The 15381-nt window shown below is 50.1% G+C and overlaps 1 protein-coding gene across 1 annotated transcript in view; it reads left to right on the plus strand.

The window, feature by feature from the left end:
- Window positions 1-205: 205 nt before the first annotated feature.
- Window positions 206-15381, plus strand: part of FNDC1 (fibronectin type III domain containing 1) — a 77553-nt gene continuing 62377 nt past the window's right edge. The window contains exon 1 of the mRNA XM_075748485.1: window positions 206-435. Within this exon, the coding sequence (XP_075604600.1) occupies window positions 348-435 (88 nt within the window). The 5' untranslated portion in view covers window positions 206-347. The remainder of the gene's footprint in view (window positions 436-15381) is intronic.

The raw sequence follows: 15381 nt of genomic DNA on the forward strand, positions 1-15381 counted from the left end.
TCGTGATGTCCCGGGGAGAAGGTTTCTGAAGGACCCAGGTGGGACGCACGCAAGGGCAGGGGATGCCGCTGGGACCGACGGCCGGGGCGGGCCGGGGCGAGGGCAGGGCCGGGGCGGGCAGCGGGTGCCGGGCGGGCCGGGGCCGGGGCGGCGGGGCGCCGCGGGGGGCGGAGGGCCGACGCCCGCCTCCGCGGGGCCGCCCCGTTGCAGTCTCCCGGCAGCCCGGGAGGAGGAGACGGCGGGGCGCGCAGGAAGCAGCGGGGCAGCCCCGCGGAGACGGACGCCGGGCGGGCGGCAGCTCCGCGCCCCGCCGCTCCCACCGCCCGCGCCCCGCGACCCCCGGCTCCATGGCGGGGCCCGCCGCCCCCCGCGCCCCGCCGCGGCCCTGGGCCGCCCTGCTGCTCCTCGCCGCCCTGCTGCCCGCCGCCGCACCAGGTAGGCAGCCGCCCCGGGCGCCCGCCCGGAGGTGCCTCCGCTCTGCCGCGCGTGGGTGAGCCTGTGCTGGTCCACGCGTGTCGCTGTCGGCCCCTGTGCCCGGCGTGCCCTGCTCGGGGTGCGTGGCGAGGAGGTGTGCCGCGGGGCTGGGGAGCTGTTTCGGGGCGCTGCGGTGACGGGCCAGCGGGTGCCTCGGTGCGCCGTGTCGCGGCGCGGAGACGCGGAGCGGCATCGCTCCCTGCCGCCGCCCGGCCCGGGGACAGGAGCCGTGGCGGCATCGCGGGGGGACATCCCGCCTTGCCGAGCCGGGCCCTGCTGAGCCGGGCCGCTTCCCGGGCCCCGTCGCCGCGGCGGAGGCACCTGCCGCTGCTCCGTGTTTGTGCCGGTCTCTCCGCCGGGGCGGGCGGGCCGGGCGCTGCAGCGCTGCCCTCCCCTAGGCTGGGGAGGGAGACCCGAGCGGGGACGGGAGTCTGCAAAGCCGGGTCAAGCCCCGGCACCGAGAGTCTGGGAGACCCCCGCGGCTCTCCGGGACACCAGGACCCTCCGCAGGTCAGACCGCTGCGGCTCGGCTGCGCTTGGGGCAGCTCCGGGGAGCGGGGCTGCAGCCCGCAGCGACGCTCCCGGCCAAACGTGAGCGGAGGGCAACGGAGGGCTGCTTCCCTCTTGCCTTTAGCCCGTGTGTGCCTTCTTCCCGCTGGCACCGGGTGCCTGTCCCTCCGTCCCGTTTGGGGTCGGCTGAAGAGCCCCGCTCAGCCGGTTAACGGCGTTGACACCCGGCAGTCCCCGCGCTGACCATCTCTTTTGAAAGTCGGGAGAGATCCCTCTTCATTCCCGCCGCCGGAGCCCCGTGGATCGCACCCCGGATCAGTCTGGGCGAGGCTGGGGCTGCTGTCAGGATTCCCCGGGGTCTCACCCTATCGTTTAAACTGCTCTGGATCGTGGGGCGGCAGATCTTCCCCGTCCGTTCCCGCGTGGAACCGGTGCACGGCAACTGCAGCCCCCGCGGCACTGTCCGCACCGCAGGCAATGCTGAGTCCCGGATCTGTCTCAGCTTGTGCCCGCAAGGTCTTTGCACCAGAGCACGGCTAGAGGCAGGGTATATAAGGGACATACGGTGGCATTTCAGCACCAGATTTTAATTGCTGGGGTTACCGTGGCCAGGGCGGTACGGGAAAGCCTACTCCGTGGCTCTGAACGCAGTGGCTGCCCCATCTCCAGCCCGATGCTGTAGCTGCAGAGGAGCCAGTCAGGGACGGTAGCATCTCATCCCCTCGGCAGCTCAGGGCTGGGCAGGACCTAATGTCACCCCGTGGCTCCTGGTGCGTTTTCGTGTGCAGCCAAACAAACTAGAAAGATCTGCTTAACCTGGAACAAGGGAAAGATCTTCAAGCCTGGTTTGAAGACCCTGTGTAGCCCTCTCTTCCTGGGCTGCCGAAGGTGCGTGGCTTGCAGGGGTGCACAATTGCAGGGTGTGTTTGCAGGAGGCTGAGCGCAGAGCAGCTTTGCTGGCAGGTGCCCATATATCCACTGCTGTCTCTTTCCATGACATGCTGTGCCCATCCAGGTTAAGCCTGGGATCACTCTCCTGGAAGTGGATTTGTAGTAGCACTGCTCCATGGCACTGGGTAATGGAGGGGGAACTGTATCTGCTGTCCCTGGGGCTGCCTGCTGGCAAGAGAGAGAAGGATGGAAGGGAGCAAGGGAGTCTGTGTGCTGATACCATGGGTGACATCCATGGGAAATGTCATAGCCTCTGAGGAAAAGTGTTAGCTGTTGAACACAGGCAGGCTTTTGCTTCTCTGGCTGTGTAATGTCTAAAGTGATTCTAGAGGAGTCCGAAACTTTATGGAAGCTACATCCAAAATTTTCAGTACAGTCTTTCTTCATTTGCAGTCCCACACCAATGTGCTGTAAAACCAAGCCAATTTCTGAACAAACCCAAATGTCTTGGCATAGAGCTGCGCAGAGCACTGCATGCTTCACAGCTACGGACCTCTGGAGCACACCAAAACCTGCTCGAGTGGGAACACTGCACTGTTAACCCCCAGAGGGGCTGTACAGGACTCGAGTGTGGGCTGCACGTGTGCTCCTTGTCCCTAGTGGTGTGCCAGCCATGCTGAGTGGGCACCATTTTCATTCTCCAGTCTAGAGAGTGGTTTATAAGCCACTAAACCCAGACTGTGCCCTGAAGAAGTGCAGTCTCAGGCAGGAGGCATAGTGGGTGCTGGAGTCCTTTCTCAGGGGTTAAAAGCTATCACTGAGTGCCTTTGCTGCACTTGTCCCTGCTTTCTCATCTTCTAGCTGTGTTTGAAATCGTTCGTCCCCATTCTCCTTTCCTCGCCTTTCCAGCATGCGCTCTGTCTGGGTGACCTGTCCCAAGCTCACTCTGCACTTCGGAGCCTTTGCCCGAGTGCTGGGTCTGGCAGACGGGGGGGGGGGCTGCCTTGGCTCAGCGGAAAGGCTCTGACAAATGAAGTGAAAGAGCCTTTGATTTTTTTGTCTGTGGAAAGAAAGAAAGAAAGAAAAGATTTTTCCCCGGTGAAGGTCTGGCATTGGGCTGGTGCTGTCACTGACTTTGCTCCTGTTTATCAAAATGGAAAGTCAGTGTAGGGCCTGTGCCCGGGATTGCCATGTGCAGTCTCTCGGGCCAAGGAAGCGTAAAAGAAAGGTGTTGTGCTGGAGCCAGTTTAAGGGGCAGATCCCATTTGTGTTTTGCCAAGAGGGATTTTTGTTGCTTGCAGCCAGATCCCCCGTGTGGAAGGATGTAGAGCACATACTGACAGTAGAAAGCTGTAGAAACCCTCCTTGGTTGCTTTTATACAAACAAAATTCAAGCACCACGTGTGGCCAGTGGGAGAAATCTGGGAGGAACATTAGGAAGAAGCTGAGCTCACAACAAAAGCCTTGCCGACAGCACAGTAACTCTCATTTTCCCTCCTTGTCTAGACCTTGTGACATAAACAGAGAAAGCAGAAGGATCTCCAAAGGAATTTTCCACTTCATTTAGCTCTAAGGAATGTATCTTCTCAGTTATTTAGGACAATGCTGTAATGGTCTTAACTGTATAGCTCTGTACCAGCCTCTGGGTGTGTCAGAGGTATGAAAGCCCTTGTGCTGTCCAGTTCTGTAATTCCAGCACATGGACCGAGGTTGGCTGGACATGTGGTTAAGAAAATGCTTTCAGAAGCTGAGCTGTATAGAAAGAAAATACAGGGGGGGCTGAGTAGATCATGAAGCAAAATAAAGCCATGGCATGCTTTCTCTGTGCCTGCAGAGGGAATGGGAGCTTGTCTGTATGATCCAGTGCATTGAGTGAGCATTCATATGCCTAAAAAACATAGCTCCCTCCTCAGACACATTCAGTGCTCAAGTGACATTGACATTTCTCATGCAGGACACTGAAATAGTAAATGTGGCTTCTGAGTCTCAAGATAAGTGAGGCTGGACTTCATGTTTGCTGCAAGTTGTTTGTAGCCATCTGCAGGTGCATCTCCAGATCAATGACGCAAAGCAGTATTTTCAATTTCTGGTGCTCTTCTAGGACCCTGTTGTGGTTTAACCCAGCCGGCAGCTGAACCAACTATAAAGCCATTTGCTCACTCCCCCCCACTCCAGTGGGATGCGATAGAGAATCGAAAAGAAAAAAAGGTAAAACTCATGGGTTGAGATAAAAACAGTTTAATAGGACAGAAAAGGAAGATTATATGACATCATATCGTATGGAATATCCCTGTGGCCAGTTTGGGTCAGCTGTCCTGGCTGTGCCCCCTCCCAGGTTCTTGGGCACCCCCCACCTTCTCGTTGGCAGGGCAGTATGAGAAGCTGAAAAGTCCTTGACTGCTTGGCAACAACTAAAACATCAGTGTGTTATCAACATTATTCTCTATCCTAAATCCAAACCACAGCACTATACTAGCTGCTAGGAAGAAAATTAACTCTGTCCCTGCCAAAACCAGGACAGATCCATAGTTTGTCCAGCTGGCAGCTGTGTCACTGTGTCATCCAGCTCTCTCCATCACCAGGGAAGTGCTCAGGTGTGTGGTTAAAGTGGCATCGGGATGTGATGGCATCAGGCATTGGAGCTTTTAAATTTACCCTGCTGCAGTTCAGGTATAACCAGGACTGGAACCTTTTCCTGACCAAAGACCTCCAGAGCGAGCCTGTGTTTGGTGGCCTGAGTGTGATCCGAAATATTCAACAACCTGCAGCCAAACCGGTACCTTTTTTTTTTTTTCAGTTTTGAAATGTCAGGATTTGCTTATCTTGTTTAACTTGAGTTACCAGTCTTCATAAAATTAGTATTCCTTAACTCCTCCCTCACCTGCCCAAGGGAACCGTTCATAACTGGGTGCATGCATGTATCATGGGAACACTTATCACTTGTTGTGCGTGTGATTTCTGCTGAGCGGGAGGAGGGAGTGTGGATGTTTCATTATGCCTCCTGCAGACCGATAATGGACCCAGCAGGTGAAGTGGTCACTTCTCCAGAGGGAATGGCGTAGACATTGATGTGCCTTCCTCTCAGGAAGCTCCGTGCTGCTCTTTTCATCCCGAAGCTTCAGGCGTACCGCGCAGCCCTGAGAGGGCAGTCCCAGCCCTGCAGACTCTGCAGACTCTGCCCTGCTCAGGCAGGTACCAGCGCTCCCTGTTGTGCTTTTCTCCCCCCAAATCGCCACTTTGTTCTGTTTTACAGCCCCCTAAAGCACCAATGGTTTCACCAGTGTGTTGCACTGCAGGATTGCTTTTGTTCCTTTGAGTGCAGCTGAAATTGTATTTGCTGGGAACTAGAGTGTTTTCATTATTCCCCAAGATGAGAAATTGCATCACCTCTGCGGCCCATGCCCCCACCCAGCATGTGAGAGAGCAATGAAGCGCCTCGGGGTGAGGCAGTGAAATCCAGAGGGGAGCAGCAGGTCTTGAAGCTGGGGAGATCCTTTTTATCTGTCTCATGAGGAGCCCAAGTATTTTCCTTCCACGTGGGCTGAGAACCTGTAGTTTTGCTATGTTTGCACTGACACCATAGCTTCTAAGGAGAGGTATGGCTTATGTCTTCAGGACAATAAAGGAGTGATGGGTCTCTTGAAGAAATGGGGGGTTGTCTGGAAGATCCTTTGCTATGCGTGACCCAGTATAAAGGCTTTGAACTCAGATTTACATTTTGTTGTATGTTTGCTATACTGCTGCTTATTCTGCTGCGCTGTTGGCTGCAAACCCGACAGTCTGTGTTGAATGTTCACAAACTGCAGTGCCAAAATAAGCACTGCCAAGATCAAGACAGTGGCTTAAAAAGCACAAGATTTAAAAAACAAGAACTGCTGAGATATTTTGCTTTGCTGTCTGTTCTCTGAGTCTCTGGGACACACGTTTCTAAGCTTTCCTCCACACCCTGGATGTCTAGGGATTGAGAGGGACAGTATGATGTAGTCTGCATCTCCATTGCCTGCCTCTTTCCAAAGGGGCACTTAGACCAGCAAGGGGATTTTGCACTGACCCTGTACCTGGCTGGATGGACTCCTGACACTCTCATCCCATCTCTCGCATTTATTCTTACTTACGTGCACCGGCAGCATTTGCCTGCAGCACCTCCTTAGTTGGATTCATTTCCTTTGGGGACGTACAAGCACCTGGAAAGTGTCAGGTTTCCCTGGTGCCTCTTTAAACTTTAGACCAGCTTGTAATGAAAAGGAGCTTTTTTTATGGTGGACCACACGGTTGAGTGCTTAACTACTCTGCTGGGTAGCAGAGTTAACAACTGCAACATCTGTGCAGGCTGCTGAGCTCCCTCCGCCTCCTTCGTCCTGGAGAGGATCCTGGTACCCACCTCTCTCCAGACCTCTCGTCCCGTGTCCTGCCCTCCTAAGGCACGCGGCTTCTGGGTTTCTGACACACGTAGCTCTGCAGACACCGATTCCTCCCCCACAGTTCCCCAGGACTGGATGTAATGTAAGGTCTTCTCTCCTTGTCTGTCCCTCAGAGTTTCTGCAAATGTATGTTCAAGCTTCAACATATTTTGTACCGTTCACAGCATTTTCAGGACAGTTAAAATCTGCGGAGGTTATATTGTACGTTTCTCGAGCAGCAGTCACCATACGTCACTCTCATTGAACTCGTAACGTCTGGCCTGCCGTTAGCTCTTTATAAATTACGTCTGCACCGTGGGACGTGGGAGCTCTTCCATGTGCCAGCGTACCCTGGCTGCGTCACACCCCCGTGCTGCTGTAAGAGCTGACCGCGCTTTGGTACCTCTGAAATCGGTCCGCATGTGTGGCTCCATTTCAGCGTAGGTGCTTGCATTTGGCAGAGTTGATCTATATTTAAAGCAAATAGCCGCAAGGAGTTGAGAAGCAAGGAAAGGTGGAAGAAAGACCCGAGTCACGTAGAAATTGTGTGCTCTAAACGGAGAGCTTTTCCTAACCAAAGAGAAATTGTTAGTTACATCAGATGAAATACTGAAATCCTGTTGTAAGGAAGTCAGCCCAAGTTTCTTCTCGCCCTGGAAGAAAACCTAAAAGGTACATCCAAGTTTAACTATGTATGTATTAGAAAGTGGTCTGGAGAAGTGTGCATTTTAAATCACCCCTCTTCAGTGAGTAACTTGATCATCAAATCAGCTCTTCATTAAACAGAGCAAATTACCCTTTGAGGACTGTGGAGTGTGTTCACATTTCATTGTTCCAGAGCAGTTATTTCACTATTACTCAGTCATCAAGTCCTCTTGGGCATCTTGTAATGGTCCCGGTTCCAGCAAATCTTTCCAACTGTTGTATTCTTCTGGCGTTAAATTGATTATTTTTCCACTGGAGGAGTCGGTCGTTCTTCATACATACATCTGCTGTAAAATAAGAGGCAACTCTTCAAGTGGTTATTTGTCATCATGTTTACTATACAGTTGGCTGCAATATTTTGGCTGAAACTATTTTTGGGGAAAAAGTACAGAACTGTTGGAGCTGGAGTTTTTCCTTGTCTCTTAAAAAAAAAAAAAAAAAAAGACAAAAATAAGAGAAACTGAATAGTTAACGTAATTTGGTTTTGTATTCTGTAATGAAATGCTTTATCCCTCCTTTCAGAGTGGCATCCTTGGAAGTGTGTGCAGAATCGGAAAGGGTTTAGTTGGTAACGGGAAACAACTACTGTGTTTACCTTAAAACTCTCATCACAGAAAGCAGCAGATGTGACTGGCAAATCCCGCTGCCGTGGCTGGCGGCTCCCAATGCCAGTGCCCAGCCCGAGCCCTGCCACCTGCCTGGCCAGCCCTCGCAGAGCCCCCGGATGCTCCCGCTGCCGAGGGAGGGGAGCGTGGGCGCAGCACCCCCTGCCCACCCCTGCCGCCCCTCTGGCAGCCTGAGAAGTAGCCAGGCCTGGTGCTTGCAGCCTCGTTTAGTTTTACCTGTGCTGCTGAGGTCCTTGGGCCAGCTCTGAGAGCGCTGCAGCACACAGGCTGTGGCCAGATAGATGGAGGGCTGGATGTAGATGCTGCTAGTCCTGCTGGGTAGTGTCTTGCTTCACGTGGCAGCCCCGCTGAAATACCTAACGACATCAGAATCTGGCCCTGCGTGAACAATTGAGCTGCGCTTTCGCATAGTCTGAATGTTTTTCCCTTTCATCACCTTTTGAAGCCACGCCGAGTTTGGTGACATAATTGTGTGGTCGTTAGCGTTGGATGCTTTGCAGATGGCCCCGCGGCTCACACACGGAGAGGCTGTAGCGGCGTCCATGGACTTGGCAGAAGGCTTGCTGCACTTTGCAGGAGTGGGTGCTCTGGGTTATGTGTTCACAGCCTTGCTGTCCATGTCAGCTGAGCTTCGCATCAGCTTTTCTCCTAGCTGTGCCATTGGTTTGACGTTTCTGGTCTCCCAAAGTAAATGTATTGTAAACAATTTAAGAGCTAATGGCGGTGATGGAAAGGCTCCGTCTGGCTCGGCTGGACTGAGACTTCAGCCTGATTTCAGATTGCATGTATTTTTAATATATTTATTTGGTAAGTGTCTGAGGTCTTATTACTGGGGAGGTGGGCTGGGGATCAGAAGACCTGGTGTCATTCATAGGTCTGAGAGAAACTTTCAAAAAGTGGTCTCACCTTTCCTGGGCTCCATTGGCCCTGTTTTAAAAATGAGTTGAACGTTTTTTCCATGCTGTGGTGTCAGAGAACTGCCCAACATAAACCACCGTTCTCTTCTACTTCAAACTTTCCAGACAAGAAGTACTGACTGAAATCTTTTGCGAGATGCTCAGTAGTATCTCTGCAGGGTTTTATCAAACCTCGGTAAGAGGCTGCTGGTTTTGTGCTATCATCGCACATGGCATCCCTGCAAAGCAGGGAGCTGACTGTCCCCTGAGGAGGAGAAAGGTGCAGGGGCTTGGGTTCCCCTCTGCAATTCAGGACACGGGTCCCTGCTGTAGACCCCCTCTTGTCTATTGTGTATTGTGCTGTGATTTGTGATATGCTTCCACACAGGCTTACCTGCCGTGTGTGGTGGCACTCCCTGAAACCGCTGGACATAGCTGAAGGAAGTGCCTGCATATTATTTTGCTGGATCGAGCCTACAAACTGTTGTGGCTTGGTGTCTGCCTCTGCAATCTGGGGATGTTAATCCATCTGTAGCACAGAGAGGTGCTTGAGAATAAATCCAGCTTAGTGATGAGGTCATGTTTCTCTGATGAAAGAGACTGTGAGCACAGGCTTGGGGAGCCTGAAAATGTAGAGCATCCCAGCTTTCATTTATTCCAGTTGGTAAACTTCAGAGTCTACCTGGGATTGTTTAGAAACTGATTTTTAATTCCTACTTTTTATTGACTTCTGTGTTCCTTAACTTGTTTGTTTTGTGAGTGAAATTATTTACTATCAATCTAGACACTTGCTACGTTGTACGATCTTGCAGCATCTTTGGTGATGCTGGAGCCCTACTCCTGAGTCTCAGGTCCCAAGGTGTTTGTATGCAGAGGAGAGCGGAAGAGCTGCACTCGGAGTGTGTGGTTGTAAAGATCTGAATATCTTTTTGCACTGTGATGGTCCACCATGAAGGTACTGAATGGCATCCACATCTTGAAGTGTGTGGTGCTTGCAGACACAAGAAATTGTTCTCTTCCTGAAAAATCAAATGCAACAGAAAATGAAGTAACACAGAAAAATAAGCTCTGCTGTGATGCCACAGCTACAGTATTGAACACCTGGAAAGTCTAAACTTTAAATAGCAATATCAGCAAGCCAAATTTTCTTGTTAGATGTGTATATTAATGTACTTTTTTGTTTGCAATGTGATGATTGCTGTGCCACAGTGCTGAGTTCCTGTTCTTCACTATTTATGGCCACCGTAAGTCAGGCTGGTCCTCTGAGAACGTGAGTGTAGGCTTGATTGGTGTTGGGACCGCTCAGTGGGCACCATGTGCGTCTTCATGAAAGCCCTTCCCAGTCAGGACCAGAGCTGCTGGGTTTCAGCTGCCGAGCTCAAGGCAATACCTGTTTATTGCCACGAGATGTCTCAGACCATACATGCTCCCCAAGCGCCCTCGCAGCAGTTCGGTCCCCAGCTCAGGACGTGCTGTGCCCATGGAAGTGCTGATTGCTGAGGGTCAGACACCTCTGCAAACACGCTCGCTGTCCTCTGCAAAAACAGCTGTTGGAATTACTCTCAGGGAGGGATGATGAGTGGCATGAGACATTGTGGGGTTCTGCTCGTGTTTGGTACCACGTGTTTGGTGCAGATCGGACTGGAAACCTGCAGCTGATGATGTGACATGGCAATGGGAATAAGTGTGAAATCTTGGAGGGGTGGAAATAGATTTCATACCACCACTTTAGTAAAGTTAAAAGAGAAACAGCCTTTGCATTGGCTTGAGTCTTTCCTTGCAGTGGCAACAGGCCGGGTGTCCTGCATTGCACTAGCACAGTGCTACACAGGAAGGCTGGCGTGGGCATGGCTGCGTCTGCACAGCGGTGCACTGGGAGCGTGTCTGGGAGAGGGTGGTTTCCACACTCCCCACTGGGAATGGAGGGAACCATTACCCAATGGTGGGGGTAAGCATCAGAGTAGCTGGTGAGTTAATATGGATGTTGCTTAAAGAAGAAGGTGTGCCTTAAGAGAGGGGGGATTCTTTTAGCATGTTCCCACCATTCTACCTGTTGCTTTCCTTGGGGAGAAGCAAGTTTTTTCTTAAGACTGGAGCCTTGCAGAACAAGCTGCTAACAATTGCAGTAAGGGTGGCAGAAACAGACCCTATGAATCCAGACATAAGAGTCTCCATAAAATTAGCCATAGGGTTTGCAAGGCTTTTGGCAATGAGAAAGGAGCCATTTGGCTTTTGTAGCAAGAGAGGCCTCTTGCAAATATATATTTTAAGCTGCTTGTGCTGTATAAATATATATTAAAAAATACTTTTATTATGGTTACAAGAAGTCCCTGTAAAAACTGAGAAGGCAAATAGTGAAACTTTGAAATGTCTGCAGGAGCTTTTCAGTAATTTGGGGCCCCTTTGTATGGAAGGAAATCACTGTGTTTCAGGAAGCTTTGCTGCTATAACAAAATGTTTGTGCTTCTGAATGGTAGCAGATGGGCAGCCCAGAAGATGGTAGCAAGTTGCTTAAGCTGCTTGTAAAGTGGTGCAAATTTCTGTGCCTTGCTAGTAGCAGCTAGCCTTGGTTTGAGGGATCCAAGCTTGTCTCTGCTGCCACTGTAGGGCTGCTTCCCCAATGTTGGCCATGCAGAACATCCAGATCCAGGCTGCCCATAACTATGTTGAGCAACATCTTGCGTGCTTTGCAGGTCTAGTCGAAGTACTGTGATGGTACAAGATGTTACTATTATAGAAATAAAGGTTATTTTCAAAAGGAGCTCGTTATAGGGACCGGCCAATGTTGGTGACGGGATGTTCAGAGCTCACAAACAAAGCAGACAATGCTGAATGGGTGTTTTGAAAACTTTGTTGCTTCTGAATGGCACTGGTGCCATCTCCGTATCAGAGGGTCACCTAGCAGAGAACTTATTGTATCAGTGCACCCTTTCACTCCACCTCTCCTTCCAAATCTCCCGCTTTGGGTGTTGAAACAAGGATACATGAATAACATAAAGTAGGAGTCCATGCACATTGGTAATGTGTGGCTCTGCCCGGCTGCTAGCTATCCCTGCTTCAGAGTTAAAGACTCTGAAGTCTGCCATGGTCCTTCCTGAGACTTCCTGTCCTGATTTTTGCAGGGGCTTTGTTGACACAAAGGGTTGATTTTCTTCCGCAGATGTCCCTCTTGCTGTATATCCCACTGGTCAGGGATGCTCTATGCTGTGTGGGGAAAAGCTGCAAGTGTTGCACCTCAGCATTGGAGGCTAAACCATCAGTTGCTTTGTAGATACTTGTATTTTCAGTTCTAGTTATCCCTGGGCTAAACCAAGGAAGATGGCATGGATTCTCTTTTACAAACTTGCAGAGCTGTGAGTGCATCTTTCGATATGTTCAGCTGCTTTTCAAGGGTATTAATTGGGTAAAATCTTTGCTGACTATCCCAGCTGGTAGTTGACAGACCATGGTGTGTAAACTGGTGTGGTGATTTCAAGTGGCTGCTGCCGTTTGCCTCAGTCACATCTGCTCAGCTATGAGAGGACTACTTACAGAATAATGTGTAATACAGCCCAGGGCTTTGCATGAAGCCATTGCTTTGAATATGACTGCAGAGGTTTGCTTTTTGAAAATGAAATTAAATGAGAGGATTGTTTATCAGTAATGAAGATTTGTGTCTATTTCTTATCTGAGCCCAGCCTAGTGCAAAGCTCCTAAGAACAGCAATATTAATATTCTGGCCATTTCCTTGGCATGCGTTTTGTCTACTATCTATGAGTTTTGAACTTTGCGAGATGTGGAGTGTGTGCCACCAGCTTCCCTTTCCAGGGTACAAAGCTACATATGTACTTGTTGAAAGATCTTTTACAATAAATAATGTGGAATAAAGTTATTTAGAAGAATCAAGGATGGTGTTATTTCAAGACATGAATTGTGAACAGTTTTATATTACAGGTTGATAAATAATGTCTTCATGGTTTTTATTTGCATTTTTGTGAAGAGGAAGAAGCAAAGACTGTGTTATTTTAGGACGTACTTTTTCCAGTCCCTGTGAAGAAGCTTAATCTCTGAGAGCTACTAATGAAAGAGCAGAGACTAATACTGAGCCAGTGTTTTGGTCTTAACAAACCTGTACCTTGGGAAACTCTCAAATTTTTCTGATTTATGAAAAGTTTGCAATGTGAAATAAAAATTGAGAGTTTTAACTTTTTTTTCCATTCAATGCATGATGAAACTTGAATTCCTACTCTCTGACTGTGCGAGTCTGAGGCATTTTTGGCAGTTTTGAGTGGAAAGTTGAACGTGCACTTCAACTAGAGATGGAATGGAAAGACTTAACATAAACATGTGAATCTTCGGTAGACTAAAAAATTTGTGCTACTTTACAGGGTAAGGGAGCAGGTTTAGATATATTGAGGTGGTTTTAGAGAGAGGTGTAAACCAACCCACCCCCTCCTCCCCACGCAAGTAATCCAGAGCCCTTAGGGAGGATGATTTGGTGAAGTCTCTGATATGCATAAAGGAATGAACCAAAAGCAGAGTCACACCAGCCAAATTGCCAACGCTTTGGATCCAAAGCTAATCATTGCTTCAGAAATGTCTCACTGACACGCCCTCCCCCCCGCCCCATTTTTTTGGGGGGGGTGAAAATCCCAGCTTAGGTACCTAAAGAACATTTGAAGCCATGTGGGTTTGGCTAGTTGTGGCTTGGTTACCGCTTGTGACTGTTCCCACAAATGACTGAAGTAATCCATTTAGTGGGTGTTTGAGTGTTGAAGTGCCCAAGATGAATGAGTGTTTCAGAGGCTCTGGAGTTGGGGTGTAAAGGTGGCTGAGAGTTGTTGGTTCCCCACAATCCAGCACCCCAAGTCAGTACAGAGAAGGTTAGCATTTGTCTCCTGCTTTGAGGATCCCAGCAGCCACGAGTTGTGCAAGGTTTGGAAGGAAATTAGGTCCTTGAATAGGAGTATTTCATTAAAGGAAACTAAGCATATGAATAATATGAACATATATGAAGCATATAAAGCTTTGTGCTTTATGGATATGGGTAACAACTGCCTGATGAGGTTGGAGCGAAAGCCAGTGCAGATAGAGAACTGTGCTGCCTGCTGTGAATTTCCATAAACCTAGTTCGTATTTCCCATCAGGATAATTACGCATAATGTTTTCTTCAGCCTTTGAAAGGTTCAGGGCCTCATTCTTCACTTGACTGCCTCTGTAATGTGCCATTGGTTTTAACAAGATTGCGCTAACATGAAAGCAGAGCAATGGAGTGAAGATTTAGGTTCGTAAGAAGTAATCCAGGTGCACATCATAAAGATGCTGCCACGGTTTAGTTAGCCTGCTAATGAGCAGTGCAATTTTAGTAGGTGTGTTTTCCTCACTGGAGATCTATGGCCATACTTGCAAGGAGCAGGACAGAGGTTGGCTCACAGGAGTGCGTGCTCCAACTCTGACTTGTGTCCCCTGCCAACCCACATCAAAGCTAGCCTTGGCCGCTGGGCCGCAGGGAGGGGGAGCAGTGGTGGAGGGGATGCATGACAGCCTAGGAACAATGCTCTCTCTTTTTCGCTACCTCGCCTGCGGACATCATTTGAGGCCCACCTGGAGGGGAATAGGCTGGCTCACCTTTAAGCCATCCTTATGGGGGTGAGGATAAATGTGGGTAGGCTGCAATGACTCCCAGACCCAGGTCCCACGTCTAGGCTGGGCAGAACGGCATCATGCAAGCTGGTGCCAGTGCTGGAGAGAAGGGCATCCATGGGCTTGTGATCCTGCACAGAGCTGGGTCACCCTTCCTGTGTGTGGGCATCAGCTGTGGGTGGAGAAATGACACTTTCATCTGCAACTTAAAGCAAGCTCTGCGTATGTTGCCTCATGTGGAAATCTCTAAAGAAAGCTTTTCCTCAGTGGCAGTTTAACAGAATACGAGAAAGCTGCTGAGATTAAGTCAGTCTGAGCAAATTCTTTGTTTTATTTCATGTTTTCAGGATGAAACCGTCAGAAATTTGAAATAAATGGAACAGTGCTAGCAGATGATGTAATTTCTTCCTACTGTCATGGTGGATTTCACCATGTGCATTTATACCAGGGGTGAGTTCTTTCCCGCAGAAACACATGGAGAGATTATGGCTCAGAAATAGCAGTGGGGGAGTCAGTCTATTTTACAAGAGGGATAAAATCCATCCTGGTGCAAGCTTTGCATTATCTTCATGCCTTCTTTTCCTGTTGTCGTGGACAAAATTGCCAGGTTGTTAGAGGAGAATCAGAGTGTTGCTGCTTATCATGGGTTGTGCAGCCAAAATCCTGCCTGGGCTCCAAGTGGCATTTCCAGTAGCCCCACGCCCCTGACAGCCTTTGAACTGTTTGAGGGACGAGCAGCAGACCAGGGCAGTGGAGAGCAAAGGGGAGCCCTGCTTTCCAGGAGCCTGCAGTGGAAGGCTGGTTGAAACCCATGGGTTTGCCCAGGGCACCAGTGACAGATGGATCCTGCCCATGCAGGCAGATATTCACACACGTGTGCCCTTGGGTCTGCCCTGAGGAGTCGCTCGGGGGGATCCTGCTGCCTCGGGAGTCTCTCAGGGAGTCATTTCTTCTCCTACCTTCTTCTCCTGCACTCAGAGAAATGCAAAGTGAGCTTAAAGCCAGTTTCTCTCCACTCAGGAAAGCATCACCTCTTGTGATACCAACAAGATGATTTAACATCAAGTAAACCATGCATCCAGGGCCAATGCGATTAAAGACCCCAGGCTTTGTAGGGGAGGCTGTGAGTAGTTCATAGGGATGGTCCACGCATGCAGGTGGAAGTAAGGGACACCCTTGAAGAGACGTGGCTTCCAAGTATTCATCACTGCTTGGCAGATTTCTCTTCTGTGGTGTCCACCTCTTCTCTTCAATGGG

Source organism: Balearica regulorum, chromosome 3 (genome assembly GCF_011004875.1).
Source record: "Balearica regulorum gibbericeps isolate bBalReg1 chromosome 3, bBalReg1.pri, whole genome shotgun sequence".
Taxonomy (NCBI): Eukaryota; Metazoa; Chordata; class Aves; order Gruiformes; family Gruidae; genus Balearica; species Balearica regulorum.